At 41.0% G+C, this 13,762-nt stretch overlaps 1 protein-coding gene across 1 annotated transcript; it reads left to right on the top strand.

Annotated features, from left to right (window-relative positions):
- Nucleotides 1–209: 209 nt before the first annotated feature.
- Nucleotides 210–13,219, top strand: CKAP2 (cytoskeleton associated protein 2). The gene is made up of 9 exons (XM_076353201.1): nt 210–299; nt 2,937–3,024; nt 5,080–5,155; nt 6,939–7,759; nt 8,788–8,974; nt 9,550–9,717; nt 10,270–10,342; nt 11,059–11,446; nt 12,325–13,219. Exons 1-9 carry the CDS (start codon nt 239–241, stop codon nt 12,560–12,562), a joined length of 2,100 nt encoding a protein of 699 aa, XP_076209316.1. The 5' UTR covers nt 210–238; the 3' UTR covers nt 12,563–13,219.
- Nucleotides 13,220–13,762: the final 543 nt, after the last annotated feature.

Genomic DNA, 13,762 nt, shown 5'->3' with positions numbered 1-13,762 from the left:
TCTTCCCACCGCCTCTCGCTCCAACGGCCGCCCCGCCCACCCAGCGGACACCCCGGCCCGCCCCCTGCCGGCCCGGCCGCCGCAGCGGGCGCAGCCGGCATCGCCCTCCCGCTCGCCATTGGCCAGTTCAAGTCCCGCGGCCGGCCCAATCAGGGAGGCGCTGTGCGGCGGGTGATTCAAACGGCGGCGGCGGCGCCGCGCGCCACCCCTCTCAACCGCCTTTAGATCGCGGGCAGCCATGGCGGCGCGTTCCCCTCCCCAGCTCCCGGCCAGCCGCAGGTCCGAGCCGGCGTACCGAGGTAAGGCTGCGGGGCGGGCACCGGGAGACAAAGCGCTGAGGGGCCGAACCGCCCTCCGCTCCCGGCCGCCGCGTAGGGAGGAGCCGGTGGGAGAGGGGAGCTGGTCGCTCTTCACGGGAAACGGGAGACGAGGGCAAGCGCCTCAGGTGGGGTCGGAGACCGGGCAGGTCTGGGCAGCAGCGCCCGCTGTCGTGGCCTTAGAGCTTCTGACCGGTGGGAGCGGGTCGATGAGACTTCACCTTCCCCTCGCAGGGCTGGGGCTGGGGCTGGTGCTCTCCCCCGCCCCCGGGCAGGGCTTCTGGAGTGAAAGCCTTTCTTCACGATAAAAGGCACGCCCTAACTTAAGAGCACCCTATTGAAACAAGCAGATGCTCCGATCTAGACCTGCACTCTTCTGTTTATGACTTTCTAACCGGTTTGGCTTCTGCAAGTTAAACGAACTGAATTGCTTTGATGGGGCTTTGCCGTTTGGAGTCGGCAAGACGCAAGTTTCTGAAGCAGAAGGTGCCTGGAAGGCTCTAGAATGCACGCTGAGCTCGCTGCTGTGCAGCATCTCTTGGCAGGTACACCTTTGGTGTACTACTGGTGTACACCTCTTCAGAAGCAGGTGATGTACACTGACTCTTGGGCTTCATTCAGCGTGGGCTTGGACAGCTGTGTTAAAAAAGCACTATATCCTAAGTGAAACGGAGTGTTGCCGCAAGCCTAAGTCTTAGTCCACTCTGCTGGCTGTGTGTTTCAGGCTTTGGTGTGTCAGTGCATGAGAAAGAACTTTCCTTTCTCAGCTCTCCTATACTAGGAGGAGGTTCTGAGGGTAATTACCCCATTCTGTGGGATGACAACTTTTTCCTATGGAGAGCGTGCAATCAAGTGCTTACTTCTCTTCAGGATTAACATTCAGGTTCTCAAAGGCACTAATGTTTTAGCAATTTCTACTGTCTGGACTTCAGTAATACAGAAATAACTCGGCGTTGAGAGAACATGTTGATGGACCTTGCAGAGATTTCTGAAGTGTGAATCAAGAGCAATGGGCAAGACAAAATATGAAAGATAAAGAACATGGGCAAACAGATTCAAAAGGGGACTCATGCCTGCCTAGGAGGTGCAGGAGTTGGGTTTTCTACGCAAGGTCATTGAAGACTTCCACTGCTGAATGAGCCTGTCTATGATGGAGGATGGCACAATGCCATGAGTTCCTGAATGCCATAAAGGAATTGTTGTTCCAGGTCAAAGATAATGCTTTAACTCCTTGCTCCATGTTGTGGTTTAACCTGGCAGGCAGCTAAATACCATACAGCCATTTGCTCACTCTCCCCCAGGGGGGACGGGGGAGACAATCGGAAAAAAGGTAAAACTCATGGCTTGAGATAAAGATAACTTAATAGGACAGAAAAGAAAGGGAAAATAATAATAATAATGATAAAAGAATATACAAAACAAGTGATGCACAATGCAATTGCTTACCACCCACTGACTGATGCCTAGCCAGTTCCTGAGCAGCTGCTACGCCCCCCTGGCCAACTCCTCCCAGTTTTTTGTTCAGCATGACATCATATGGTATGGACTACCCCTTTGGCCAGTTTGGGTCAGCTGTCCTGGCTGTGCTCCCTCCCAGCTTCTTATGCACCTCCTTGCTGGCAGAGCATGGGAAGCTGCAAAGTCCTTACTATAAACACTGCTCAGAACAACTAAAACATCAGTGTGTTATCACATTATTCTCATCCTAAATCCAAAACACAGCACTGTACCAGCTACTAGGAAGAAAATTAACTCTATCCCAGCTGAAACCAGGACACTCACATCCCACTGCACGTGAAACAGTTGTAAGACTTGGAGTCTTAACTGTCTAGACTGGCTGTGTGGATGCTTGAGCTTGCTTTGGGTGGCAGGACCATCTTATCCCAGCTGCTTCCAGCAAGCTGAGGTCACTAGCTCCCTATGGGGATAAGGAAAGGTCTCTGAAAAAGATCAACAATGTAGTCCTATTAGGGATGTAAGTCTCTGGTGTGCAGTCAACCAGTGAAAACATGGGAAACAATATCCTGTTCTGGAATGACTTTCTGTATTAAGACAGTGACAGCTGGCTTAAGATCTTTTCAGGATCATTTTGTGCTGTTATTAACACTCCCATTGGTCCAACACTTGTGCAGATGCCCAGGTGACAATGGAAGAGAAGCAAATGATTTTACAGATGGTCAGTTAGGTTCACGTGCATGGTGTTTTTCATGTGTGCTATACTTACCTCACTACTGTCAAAGTGAAAAGTGTGCTTGCTGAACCAACAGTAAGTATGTGAAATACTGGACAGGCATCCAGAAGCAAAAAGGAAGAGCCTGATTTCTTCAGATCACAAAATCGTGTTTCTTTTAGCTTAATGCAGCAAAACAGCCATCTTGTATAGCTGTGAAATTACATTCAACCACCCCTTGAATATAGCCTTTCTCAAGAAATGAAAGAATGTGTAAGACATCATAAGATGTAAATATTAAACCAAAGACTTTCTTAATCCACAGTGTCTATGTTTTATAATGTCTTGATGCTTTTCTAATTGCACTTCCTCTTTTCTAAGTGACAAAGTTTGTCTGGCATTACTATTTTAGCTGAAAATGTAATAAGTATTTTTCTAAAACCCACTAGAACAAAGACGACAAAAAGTTGAAGAATATCTGTCAAGAAAAAAGACCTTTTCTGGCGTGCCCATCCAAGAAAACGAGGCATCAATCAGGTAGTATTTCCACTATGGTTTAGGTTCCTTTAGAAAGGTCCATGGTTGGTGGGAAAGATGTAAATAGCAGTTCTTGCAGAGAACCTCAACCAAAAGGTGAGACCACGCAACAAGACTGGTGACCACACGGATTTCCTAAAGTCCTTTTATTGTCAGCAAATGCTAGAAGTTTTTGCTAAGCAAATGCATAATAGATGCAATTCATGAAGCATATTATCTGCTCCTCTAGAGGCTGAGACAGGACAGGATACCTTCATGGCAGAGCTTTTATTTCAGATGCCACTTTGCTGTTTGCCTCTATAACCTTCCTTCTGCAAATAACATTTTTTCCCCTCTCTCTACTCAGGCTATGCTGCATGTGTTCACAATCCACTTGATCTAGCTTCATTGTATTTTATAGTTACTAATTCACTGTTTTCTGCTAAAAGCAAATATACTGTAATAAAACCCAGCCTGTGTGATGGCCAACAAGTAGGCATAATGTTCGGTAAACAGAATATGGGCACCTATCACCAATTAGTAGTGTTTCTTTTTATTGACTTGTATTTAAATCTTCTTCCTGCTGTTGTCTAAAGTCTGGACATTTAGTATAAGACCTTCCAATAAGCAACAGAAGTTTCTCTAGGGAAGGCAGTGGGGTGAAGGAGTACAGAGGGTGCTAGCTCTAACATTAGTTCGTGGTGTAGCTTTGTCACATTTTAATGTTTTTGCAAATGGTAAATTTGTCCCTATCTAAATGGGAAGTCTTGCTTACCATTTTGTATACTTGAGGTGGCATGGTCCCATGTTCAACAGCACAGAATTACTTAGTAGTACAAATCTAACTGAACAATTACCTTTGAATATAAAATACACATAAATGACAAGGGTAAATATAATCTGTCAAAGATTTCCTCTGTGTAGCAGGAAAAGGCAAGTGCTTTCATGTTGTAGAGAGCTATCTCGTGTTAGAAAGTCAGTGCTAACTACTTTCATTGTAGCAATACTCTTAATTTAGCATTTGATCTACTTTACTTTTCCTTGCTTTCAGTTTCTTCTCTGGCTATGAAATTCCAGGGCTTTTCATAGTCTTCAGTTAACTCATTGTTTAGAGCCATCATGTATATGGGTATGACTAATGCTTTTATTTTGCGGATATTTCCCTTTTGTGAAGCTATCACTGTTCCACACTGACTTCTGATCAGTCCCCTTAACGTGTATTCTCTATCATAGATGACATGGAGGTGATAGCGTGATGCAGACTGCTTTCTCCAGTATTTCAAAGTCACTAATGTATCTTTATCCTCACTAATGTACCTTCATTTTCAACTCAGCTAGCTTCCAGAAGATCATCTGATGCAAAGATATCAGTTGCTAACTGGAATGTTAATTTTCAGTCACGTGCAATAGTGCCACATGTTTTATATGTGAATGCATCATGAAGCATTTGAGGAAGAATTTGCATTTGCAACTTTAAACTGAGATGTCTTTCTTCTGAGCTGTCAATACATTTTCATAGTTGCCAGGAGACAATGCCGGTCTTGGTGGTTTTATTACTTACTGGGTAGTCTGATGCCAGCTCTGGTGCCTGACTGCAGATTTTGGAACCTGTCAGTGTGGTCGGAACTATGTATCCTTGTTCAGACTCGCCTCAAATGGCCTGGCCTCTGATGATTGCAGTAGCTGAGCTTCAACTCCTTGTGCTGCTCCCGCTTCCCCCTCAGCTGCAGCATTTAGAAACTTGACCTTCTGTAGCAGACGCATCAGGCCAGACAGGTTGGTGTTCATCCTTAAACATGAGAATGACACCTGCAGTAAATAGGGTCTGTTCTCTTTTCTTCCCCTCTGTTAGCCAGTTCTTTATGGTGCAAGAAGGGATGTTTTGCAGCCTAGGCCCTGATCAGTGGTTCCTTAGCCATTTGTTTTTTCTGGAGGAAGAGTCCAAGCTGAACAGAAATGCTTCAGTGTGAATTCAGCCTGCAGACTGCCACCTGGATCATGTGAACTTACTCTAAAAATACATTCCTTTGTTATGTTGCAGGATGATTTAAGATGTCTTATTTTTTTTTTAAACAGTAGCAGAACTAGGAGAGCAACTAGCAATAAACTGCAAGAGAAAATACAGCTCTCAACATCTTCAAAGCCAGGAATGGTAAGTTTTTGACTGATAATTCAAATACCGATGGCATTCTGTTCCTGTGGCTACAACATTCCACTCCCTTAAACTGTATTTAAATTTATGACTCCAGAGCATGAGAAGTTTGCAGGTGCAGAGGTGCAGTTTGTTAAAACTTTATTCAGTGACTGCTTAATATATGCTTTTTAGAGAGCTGTCGCGTTACTGTATGTAATGGGTCTTATTGATATTCAGTTTGTACCTGACTGGAGAGGGGGTTAAAGAGGATACCGTTATTGCTGAAATAATGATTAAGATTTAACAACTTTTCTTGAGACTCTCAGAACTTTTGGGATATATTTTCAGTCTTCAGGGAATTTATTTAAAATCTGAGCAAGGTCTTCTGTCAGAGTAGAGAATTCTTCTATTGTACTCTTACTTGGAAAAAAACCAAATGAGTAACAAAACAACTGTTGAATGTGTGGTGATGCTGGCAAATCTAAGTAGATGCTAATACCTAATGAGAGTTCAAGGGAATGTTTTCCCTATATCATTTTGTGTCACTTTTCCAGAATTAAGATGCACATGGTTGTGCTGCTTAGAAGTAGCAAAATACAGATTCTTCTCCAGACCTGTTCTCAGGGAAAGGTGAGGGGGAAAAAAAAAATAGACACAAAACCTGTGTTCATATTAGATGGTTTTGAGTTTGAGTTCCAAAAGATTTGAGAGACCTGGGGTTATTTGAGGAGGAAAGCAAAAACCTTAAAACTTCAAAACTGAGTGTTGAGGGGAAAAATTCCAAAAGTGAGAACAAAGTTTTTTTAGAAACTTCCTGAAGGGAGTTATTTTGGTCTGTGTTAATGTCTCGTGTGATTTTGAAATTGAGTTAAACTACGTAGCTTTCTTAAACAGCAGCCCTTGTACTCAAGCTCTAGTTATTGGCTTGGTCAAATCTAACTTTTAAGCCTGAATGACAGATCAGGAAATGAGATGCAGTGTATTTTTCTCACAATTCAAGGGCATCTTCCTTGAAGGAGAAGAGTATCAGCTTCTGCAGACTTCCATGTGTTGTTCACATATTTTTTTTTTTCCTGCCTTTGGATCTTTCACTCTTCCATAAGCTGCTGCTTGGACAATGCCTAATTACTTGCTGTAGAGCATCTTTGGATGAAAAGACTAGGTCCCACTTCTCATGGCCTCTGGGCTAGGGTTATGCTGAGAACATATGGTTGAGAGTTTCAGGGAGTAGTAAGGCCATATAAAACTCACGTGTTTATTCTTAACTACAGCCTCCTACAGCTCATTAGTAAGAAATTCTCCCTCTTCTGGTAACATATCCTAATGCCCTAATTAAAGGCTTTACTCACTACCTTGTGTTAGTAGGCTATCCACACTAAGCGGAGGAATGATGCTGCCGTTAAGTAATGCGGTAGGCAAACTGAGATACTGCTTTTGACTCTATACAGCATAAAGCAAGATTCTACTCTATGGCTCTTAGAAGGTGATTTTGGCAGTTAAAAGCCAGCAGTTGCTTTAAGAGAGTTGTTTCTAGAAGAAGAGTGTAGCCCTCAGGTTAGGCCTTCTTACTTCCAAGGCAGAATTTAAATAATCGTTATGTCATTTTTTTAATGTGAATTCTGCAATAATAGTTGACAAATATTCTACTCAGTATATATAAACTACTACTTTAGTTACTTTTAAAGTGGCATTTACTGTTAACCACTTTAGTCCTGTAAATGAGCAAAAGCCTCTTTGGAAACAAGTAACATGCAGCATGAATGTACTTCTAACATCTCCATGGATATGCTTTTGACTTCAGGAAAATAAAGAGAATACTAATAAACAGTCATGGGACCAATCAAGCGGAACCTCAGAAGAAAATGTTATTTTAAACTCTTCCACAATCACACTGACAAATTCCATATCGGGCACAAACTATAATCCTGAAGATCATGCTTCCAAGGATGAAGTCACTGAAATAAAATCTCAGCATGTGTCACTTAGCAAGACCTTCTTGCAAATAAAAAGCATAAAAGAGAAGAAATTGATTGCAGAAAAACAAAGTTCAAGTGTCATCCTACCAAAGAAACCAGTGCTTGGTACTTATCGTGGCAAAGTTATCCAATCCAAGGTAAACTCCTTCCGAAAAGCACCAAAAAGTGAGGGGGAAAAGAGTTCTTTGCCAGGCAAGAAGCTTCCTCTTGCTACCAAACCAGCAGCAAGTTCTTTGTCCACGAGCAGCTGTAGTGTAGTTCTGAAGACTATCAAAGTCACAAACTACCCTAATTCTGTAAAACCAAATGGTGCCCTCCCATTCCAGAGCAAACCATCTGACAAAGCTGCTATTAACTCACAGTCCCGTCTGAAGAAACGGCAACTAACATCTGCCGTAGTGCCAAAGAAAGTAACAGTCCAAAAAATGATTGGTGGAAGGGGACCACAGCCACCAAAGGCTGCTTCTAACAATTCTGACCGCAGCGCACTAGGAGTGAAGAAATGTGCAGATTTTTGTGAAGATGCAAGACCAGAAGCTCCAGCAAAACCAATTTCTGTTGTTCCTGGCACAAAGTTGGGACAGGATTCTAAAACTAAAGGCAACAGAAAATCTGTTCTGCCAAAAGAGTCAGCAGAAGAGAGAAGGTAACCAAATTACTGTCGTAGCTTGATCTTGGGAGGTATTTAGACCTTCTTTCCAAGAGTATCTATTTTGATCTATTTCTTGCTGTAGATGCGCTGAAAAATAAGAGAACTGAGTGTTTGAACTTGATTCCCAAGGGCAGCAGACTAAAACTGTAGACTTAGTCTGAATCCTGATTTCTCAGTATTAATTGCAGCAGTTCTTCAGGCTTACAGCTTGTCCCCTGCTGTTATAAATAGAAAATTTATATTGCTCGAGCTCTCTGGTTTTTAGGCTAAGTGCTGTGACAGCCTTAAGCATGACAGATAATCCTGTAAGTGAATTGCACATGCATGCCACTGCTTTAAAAAAAAAATGACTGATGCAGGATGTATATAGAAGTGGGCATGTTTATGGACTGAAGGAGAGCGCTTGTCAATGATATTTTTCAGCTTGGTGAATGCAGCTTAGATGATGGGGTGAAGATTCATAATCTAAAAGTTATTTAGTATTTTTGGTAGAGCTCCTCGTAGAAAGTCACACTTACTAAAAACTGGTGGTCTAGGGGGATGGGGTTGAAATGAAATATATATGAAGACTGAATTACACTTATACATCAGTTTCAGATTTTAAAAGCTGTGTGATAGGGTTGTTCTGGGCGGCTCTCCATGCTTTGTGTCTTTAGAGATAGTTTCTAGTTTTCTGGTTTAAAGTGGGATTAGGGAAGAGAGGTGGCACAGATGAATAAATTGGAAGCATTTTTTACCTTCTCTTGAAAAAAAGGGCCTGTAACCTAAGTCTCTTGTTGCTGCTGGAAAGGGAGACATTAAAGTGTTCTGACCTGATAGATACCTAAAGCAGACAGTGATATGCATGGTTCTGAAATTTCCATGCAGGACTAAATGGCAGCTGTATTCCTTTTAGGATTAAAGGGAGAGGACCTGAGGACTATTTGGAAAGTACATCTTTGTATGACTTATCCTAGTTAGTGTCAGTCAATGTAAAAAAAACAAAACATCTGTCACTTCAGCTAATAATATTTTAAATGCAGAGCTCGCCTGGATGAATGGAGGGCGTCTAGAGGAAAAGTGATGAGGAGACCTCCTATATCTGTGCTTCTGGGACCCCAGTCTACAAGTGAAGAACAAGAATTCTCTTCTGGTGATTCTTTAGAGCATGTATTACATAGTGAGAAGGTCAACAAGACTCTTGAAGAATGTCTGCAGTTAACCGAACAGGTATTCAGTCCCTTGCCTACCAAGTTCTAATTGTATAGGTCCCTACAACACGCAAGTCCTATGGGTGTGCTGGACCTGTGAATCAGATTCAGGGGACTAATTGCTCCCCAAGTTAAGCAATATCATAGCTTTTTGCTGACACCTGAAGAAATTAGTTCTCACTTAAGCTTCACTAACTTACTGAACTACGCAATAAGATTAGGCAATAATGGTAACATAATAAAGTAGAAAAGCTATAATGTAATGAAAGAAGCTATGAAGTAATTAATCTAAAACAAGTTTGCATTTGCAGAAACTTGCCTGGACTTCTGAAAAAGCCTGCTTTAAGTAGTTCTGAAGATGTCTATGCACTCTACTATCCCTTCTACTTACAATACTGTATAAATAATTCTCATTCGGAAAAATAGGTGAATGACAGTTCTGCTTAAGTTCATAGTTCAGTCTTGGAAATACTTGACATCTTCAACTTTCATGGTTATTCTACAAAGAAAGAAAAAATACTTGCTTTCTAGTTCAAAAGAAGCTAAATACAGCACCTCAAAATGTTCGCTGTATTTTAATCTCTGCTCTTGTAGGGATGTCAAGGCGATGAAGTACGTGTCATGTTGGAAGATCTGACACAGAGCATTCCTGGGGCTAAAAAGCTTGCAAAATATTGGATCTGCTGCATGCGTCTTGAACAGATGGGGCCTCTTGAAAAGCTTATTGCTGTCTATGAGGAAGCCATTTTGGCAGGAGCAATGGTGAGCAGCTTGTCTTGAAGTTTGAGACTAACAAATACAAAGGCATGAAAGTATGGTATGTAAAATACAACTACTTCTGATTTTAATAAATCCTTTTATGGTAGAAGGAAAGCCATGTGACCTACTTGAACATAAAAAAAAAATTGAATTTGGTTTGCTCTGTAACCACTGTAGATACTGCTTTCAAGAAGAAAGGTTTAGGATCATCAAAATACCATATGATGTTCTGCCTAGAAGAAATTAAGGACTGAGACTTCTAGTATCACTAGAAACCCAAAGCAGAACTTAATTTTACATTTATTGATGGACTTAATTCCAGTGCTTTAATATCAGCAAGATTTCAGGGCATCAAATACAGCCTTAGTGCATCAGATACAGAAAATACAGGATTCACTTGTGTTCTGACTTACGTCTGAACAGCTTTAAATAAAGCGTTTGTAACATGAACATCATGTGGTCTGTACCACTTTCCCTGTAACTGTTATACCAAATAAGCTGAAATGATGATTAATTTTGGAATTGTTTTTCTAAAACAGTACAACTTTTTTCCAGCCTAAAGATGAACTGCGGCACACACTAATAGATACCATGAAAAATACTGAAAGCCTTTTAAAGTCTAAGGATGGTAAGTCTGAGTATTCTAGTCAAATGTCTGGCTTGACAGGCAACACAAGCTAACTGTTTAAACTATTTGTGCCTATGTTAAATTCTATTTCATGGAAACTTCTCTGTGATTGTTTTGTACTCAATTATCTTTGAAAAACAACCTTGACTAAACTAATCCTTTTCAATTGTGGGCATGTTAAAATGAGTAGCGGAGATGCTTTCATATTCAAACTCTATCAAAGCAATGTTGTCCAGCTATTTTAGCCTGATAATCAAAGAGTAAATAAAAACATCCTTGTGAACTAAAAATCGGTTGCCTCTGACACAAACTCCTTCACTAGCAGATGCATGGTCGTGTTATGGCATAGTGACAATTAAAGGTGGTAAATATTCCAATTTTGGAAGCAAAGTAGCCATATACAGTCTTGTTCAATATAGTGTAACCTGACAAGTATTTGGTCCCAGAAACTGACTGAAATACTTGTTCAGAGCTGCTGTGCTTGGGAAGGAAGAGAATGACTTTTCAGGATGTACTTGTCCTGAGTTTTCAGGTTGCAGGTTCTTGAAGGTGACTAAAATTATTAGTAACTTAAATTACTGTGCTCAGACTCAACACATACTTCACTTTCATTCTCATATGTAAAGCTTTAAGATTTCAGAGATCTCTCTAAAACATTAACTTCTCTTTAGTTGTAACTAATCACAGCTGTGCTTTCTTCAATATTTCAATTTTAGGGGGAACTGTGATAGAAGCTCATTTAAAAGAGGTAGTGGAAGTCAGCAAGGAACCAAATTCATCTGTAGAGCGAGTTCAGGAGGCCTTCAAGGATCTCAGCTCTGATGACCAAAAAGCAGAGAGTGATGACAAGAAGTCAGAGACTAGCAGCGAAGTGATCAAAAAAGCAGAAATGGATTTAGACTTGAAACCGAGAGAAGAAATCTTGCCAAAAAAGAATAAAAAGCACAAGACTAAAGAACGTACAAAAAAGAATGGAAAATGTGAAACAGAAGAGCAGAATGAGGATGGGGTAAAAGATATAGCCCAAGCAGTTAATTCTCCTGAGAAGAATGACACATCTTATTTAATGAGGTACAATCCATCTACCACACCATACTTGGAAAGGTAAGATTACTTCAGGTAACTATGGAAAGTTTGCAGTGTCTGGGGCAACGGTAATGTTTGTGTCCTGTTGAAACAGGTAGGCACTGCATTTGTGAACACCTAGTTAAAAGCTCTCAAGAGCTTAGTTTTTAGGATTGCTTCCTCTTCCTTCAGAAGGAAGTCTTTTTAAATAAATTCCTCTACTTACTCAAACTGTTTTGCTTTTTGAATGCCTCACTACAGAGTAATCAAACCTCTGTGGCAGAGACGTAAATTCCAGGTTTAGGATCCTCCCTGCCCCCAGCCCACATGTCAGTAGCAGTTCCACACTGAGCTAGGTAGAGAGAAAGTAGGTGTCTCCAGTCCTCCCCTTTTCAAATGTAGATGTGGTTGTATGTCATACAACACAGAAGAAGTGAACAAGATGTAACTGTCCTGTAAAGATTCTTAATTGTATCTTGTGGCAAAAATCTGGGTAGTAATCTCAGGGCAAAACAGATAATACTTAAATTCTTTTTGCCACAAGGTTTCTTCTAAGATAGCAGACCTAGGAAAGTTGTGCTCAGCTTTGGCAGCTGGTGAAGCTGGACTCCTGGCAGCTGTATGCTGTCCCTCATAGCAGGAAGAACAGTTTCCCCCTGATGGAATGGGAGGGAATCTTCCTTTGGAAACTCTTTTCAGGAGGTTCTCCAGATCAAAATATTTTGCCCAAGAAAAGAGTTATACATCTGGTTTTAACTGTATAAATGGGAAAGGGCTGTTTCCCATTTCCTTTGGCTATGGGAATGGGAGAGAGTTGAATAGGAATCACGACTTGCTGTTTCTGCTAGATGCTACGGAGGTAATCTGTATGATGGTGTGCCTATGTTTAGTGATTTTTTTTTTCCCCTTTTCCTAAGTGTGAAGATGCACCATGAGGGAAATGACTTCAGTGCTAAAGACCTGAAGATTGTAACCCCTTTGCGATATTCTCAACGCATTCGGGAGAAAATGTGGAAGCTGTCGGATACTGTTAAAGATCAAGATCTATGTGTCTCTTCATTTGAACAGCTGGGAGAACTGGAATCAAAAGCCACTGCATTTATCCCCAAACAGAACAATGCACTCAAAGAAACAAGTGCTGAAGTAGAAGAGTAAAAAGTAGCATTAATGCTACACAGGGGTTAAGGACTGGATCCTTTTTAAAGAGAGTTGGAGAGTGTTTGTTTTTAGCAGCTTTGAGAGAGGAGCTATCTAAAACTTGCATGGATGGCTTAAGATTAAATTTGACTGCCTGAGTCACTAAACTTTTGAGTTTATAAGTTTCTGCCTCTTCAAAATAGTGATAAATCTGGTCTGTTTTAGTACTTATAAAACATCAGTGTCTTCGTGTTAAATGTGATCCATTAAATATTGAATTAAGGACTAGTTTTAACAGTTTGATTGTAGTATGTTGCTAATATTGACTGTTTTCCTGTTGCAATTCCTATAAATTCTTTAGAATTGCACAACCTAACTTTTAGTTTAAGAAACAAAAATATCGTAGGCATTCCGATAGGGCAATGTCTGTTACAGCAACACTTAGTTTTGAAAACTGAAACCAGCTAGTAAGGTGTACACTAAGTTTAAACTGTTGTATCCATTTTTAGGGGGTATTTTCAACAAAACTAAGTTTAATCCCTTTAGTTACAGGGATTATTTATGATCAAGTAATCTCCCTTAGATGAGGTCTGATACACTAATTACTATGTGACTGTTCTAATGTTGGTTTGCATTAGTCTGTAATATGGTAGACTCATTAAACTAATAAACTGAGTTGTATTTGTTCTTTATTTATGGGCTTTAGGCTGGAAACTAATTGTAGAACATGGCTATAGGCCTGAGACTGGTATTCTGAAAATTATTTTAGCCTGTTCTTGGAGGCGAACTGTCAGAGCAGAACATCATGAAATTTTTCACATTCAGCAGAAGCTGAGTGTTTCCATATATTCAGTATGCAGAGCTTACATGAGCTGTAACTTAAACCTTAGCTGAGCATTCAGATTTCAGTGTTAAACAGACCTCTGTCCTTAAGGCTAGCTAGAATCTTCTGTTTGCAGAAGGGACATGCTTTTTGCATCTAACAAGAAACCAAACTTTAAGTGTACTGTTGCACTGGGTTTTCTTCAGAGAACCCTCCTGATCACTGATGAGCAAGTCCCAGCACCCACTTGTAGTACTACAAGGAACACAGGATTGAACGTGTCCCAGTCAGGACATGGTTTAGGCAGGCACCTCTTGTTCTCTGTTGTGGAGGGTTTAACTCTGCTGTGTCTCATGGTTCATGTGCTGACCACGGCATCTGTGTCGTGCCAGTTC

Source organism: Aptenodytes patagonicus, chromosome 1, assembly GCF_965638725.1.
Source record: "Aptenodytes patagonicus chromosome 1, bAptPat1.pri.cur, whole genome shotgun sequence".
Classification (NCBI taxonomy): Eukaryota; Metazoa; Chordata; class Aves; order Sphenisciformes; family Spheniscidae; genus Aptenodytes; species Aptenodytes patagonicus.
The sequence above is the reverse complement of the archived record's forward strand: the minus strand, read 5'-3'. Positions and strand labels throughout refer to the sequence as shown.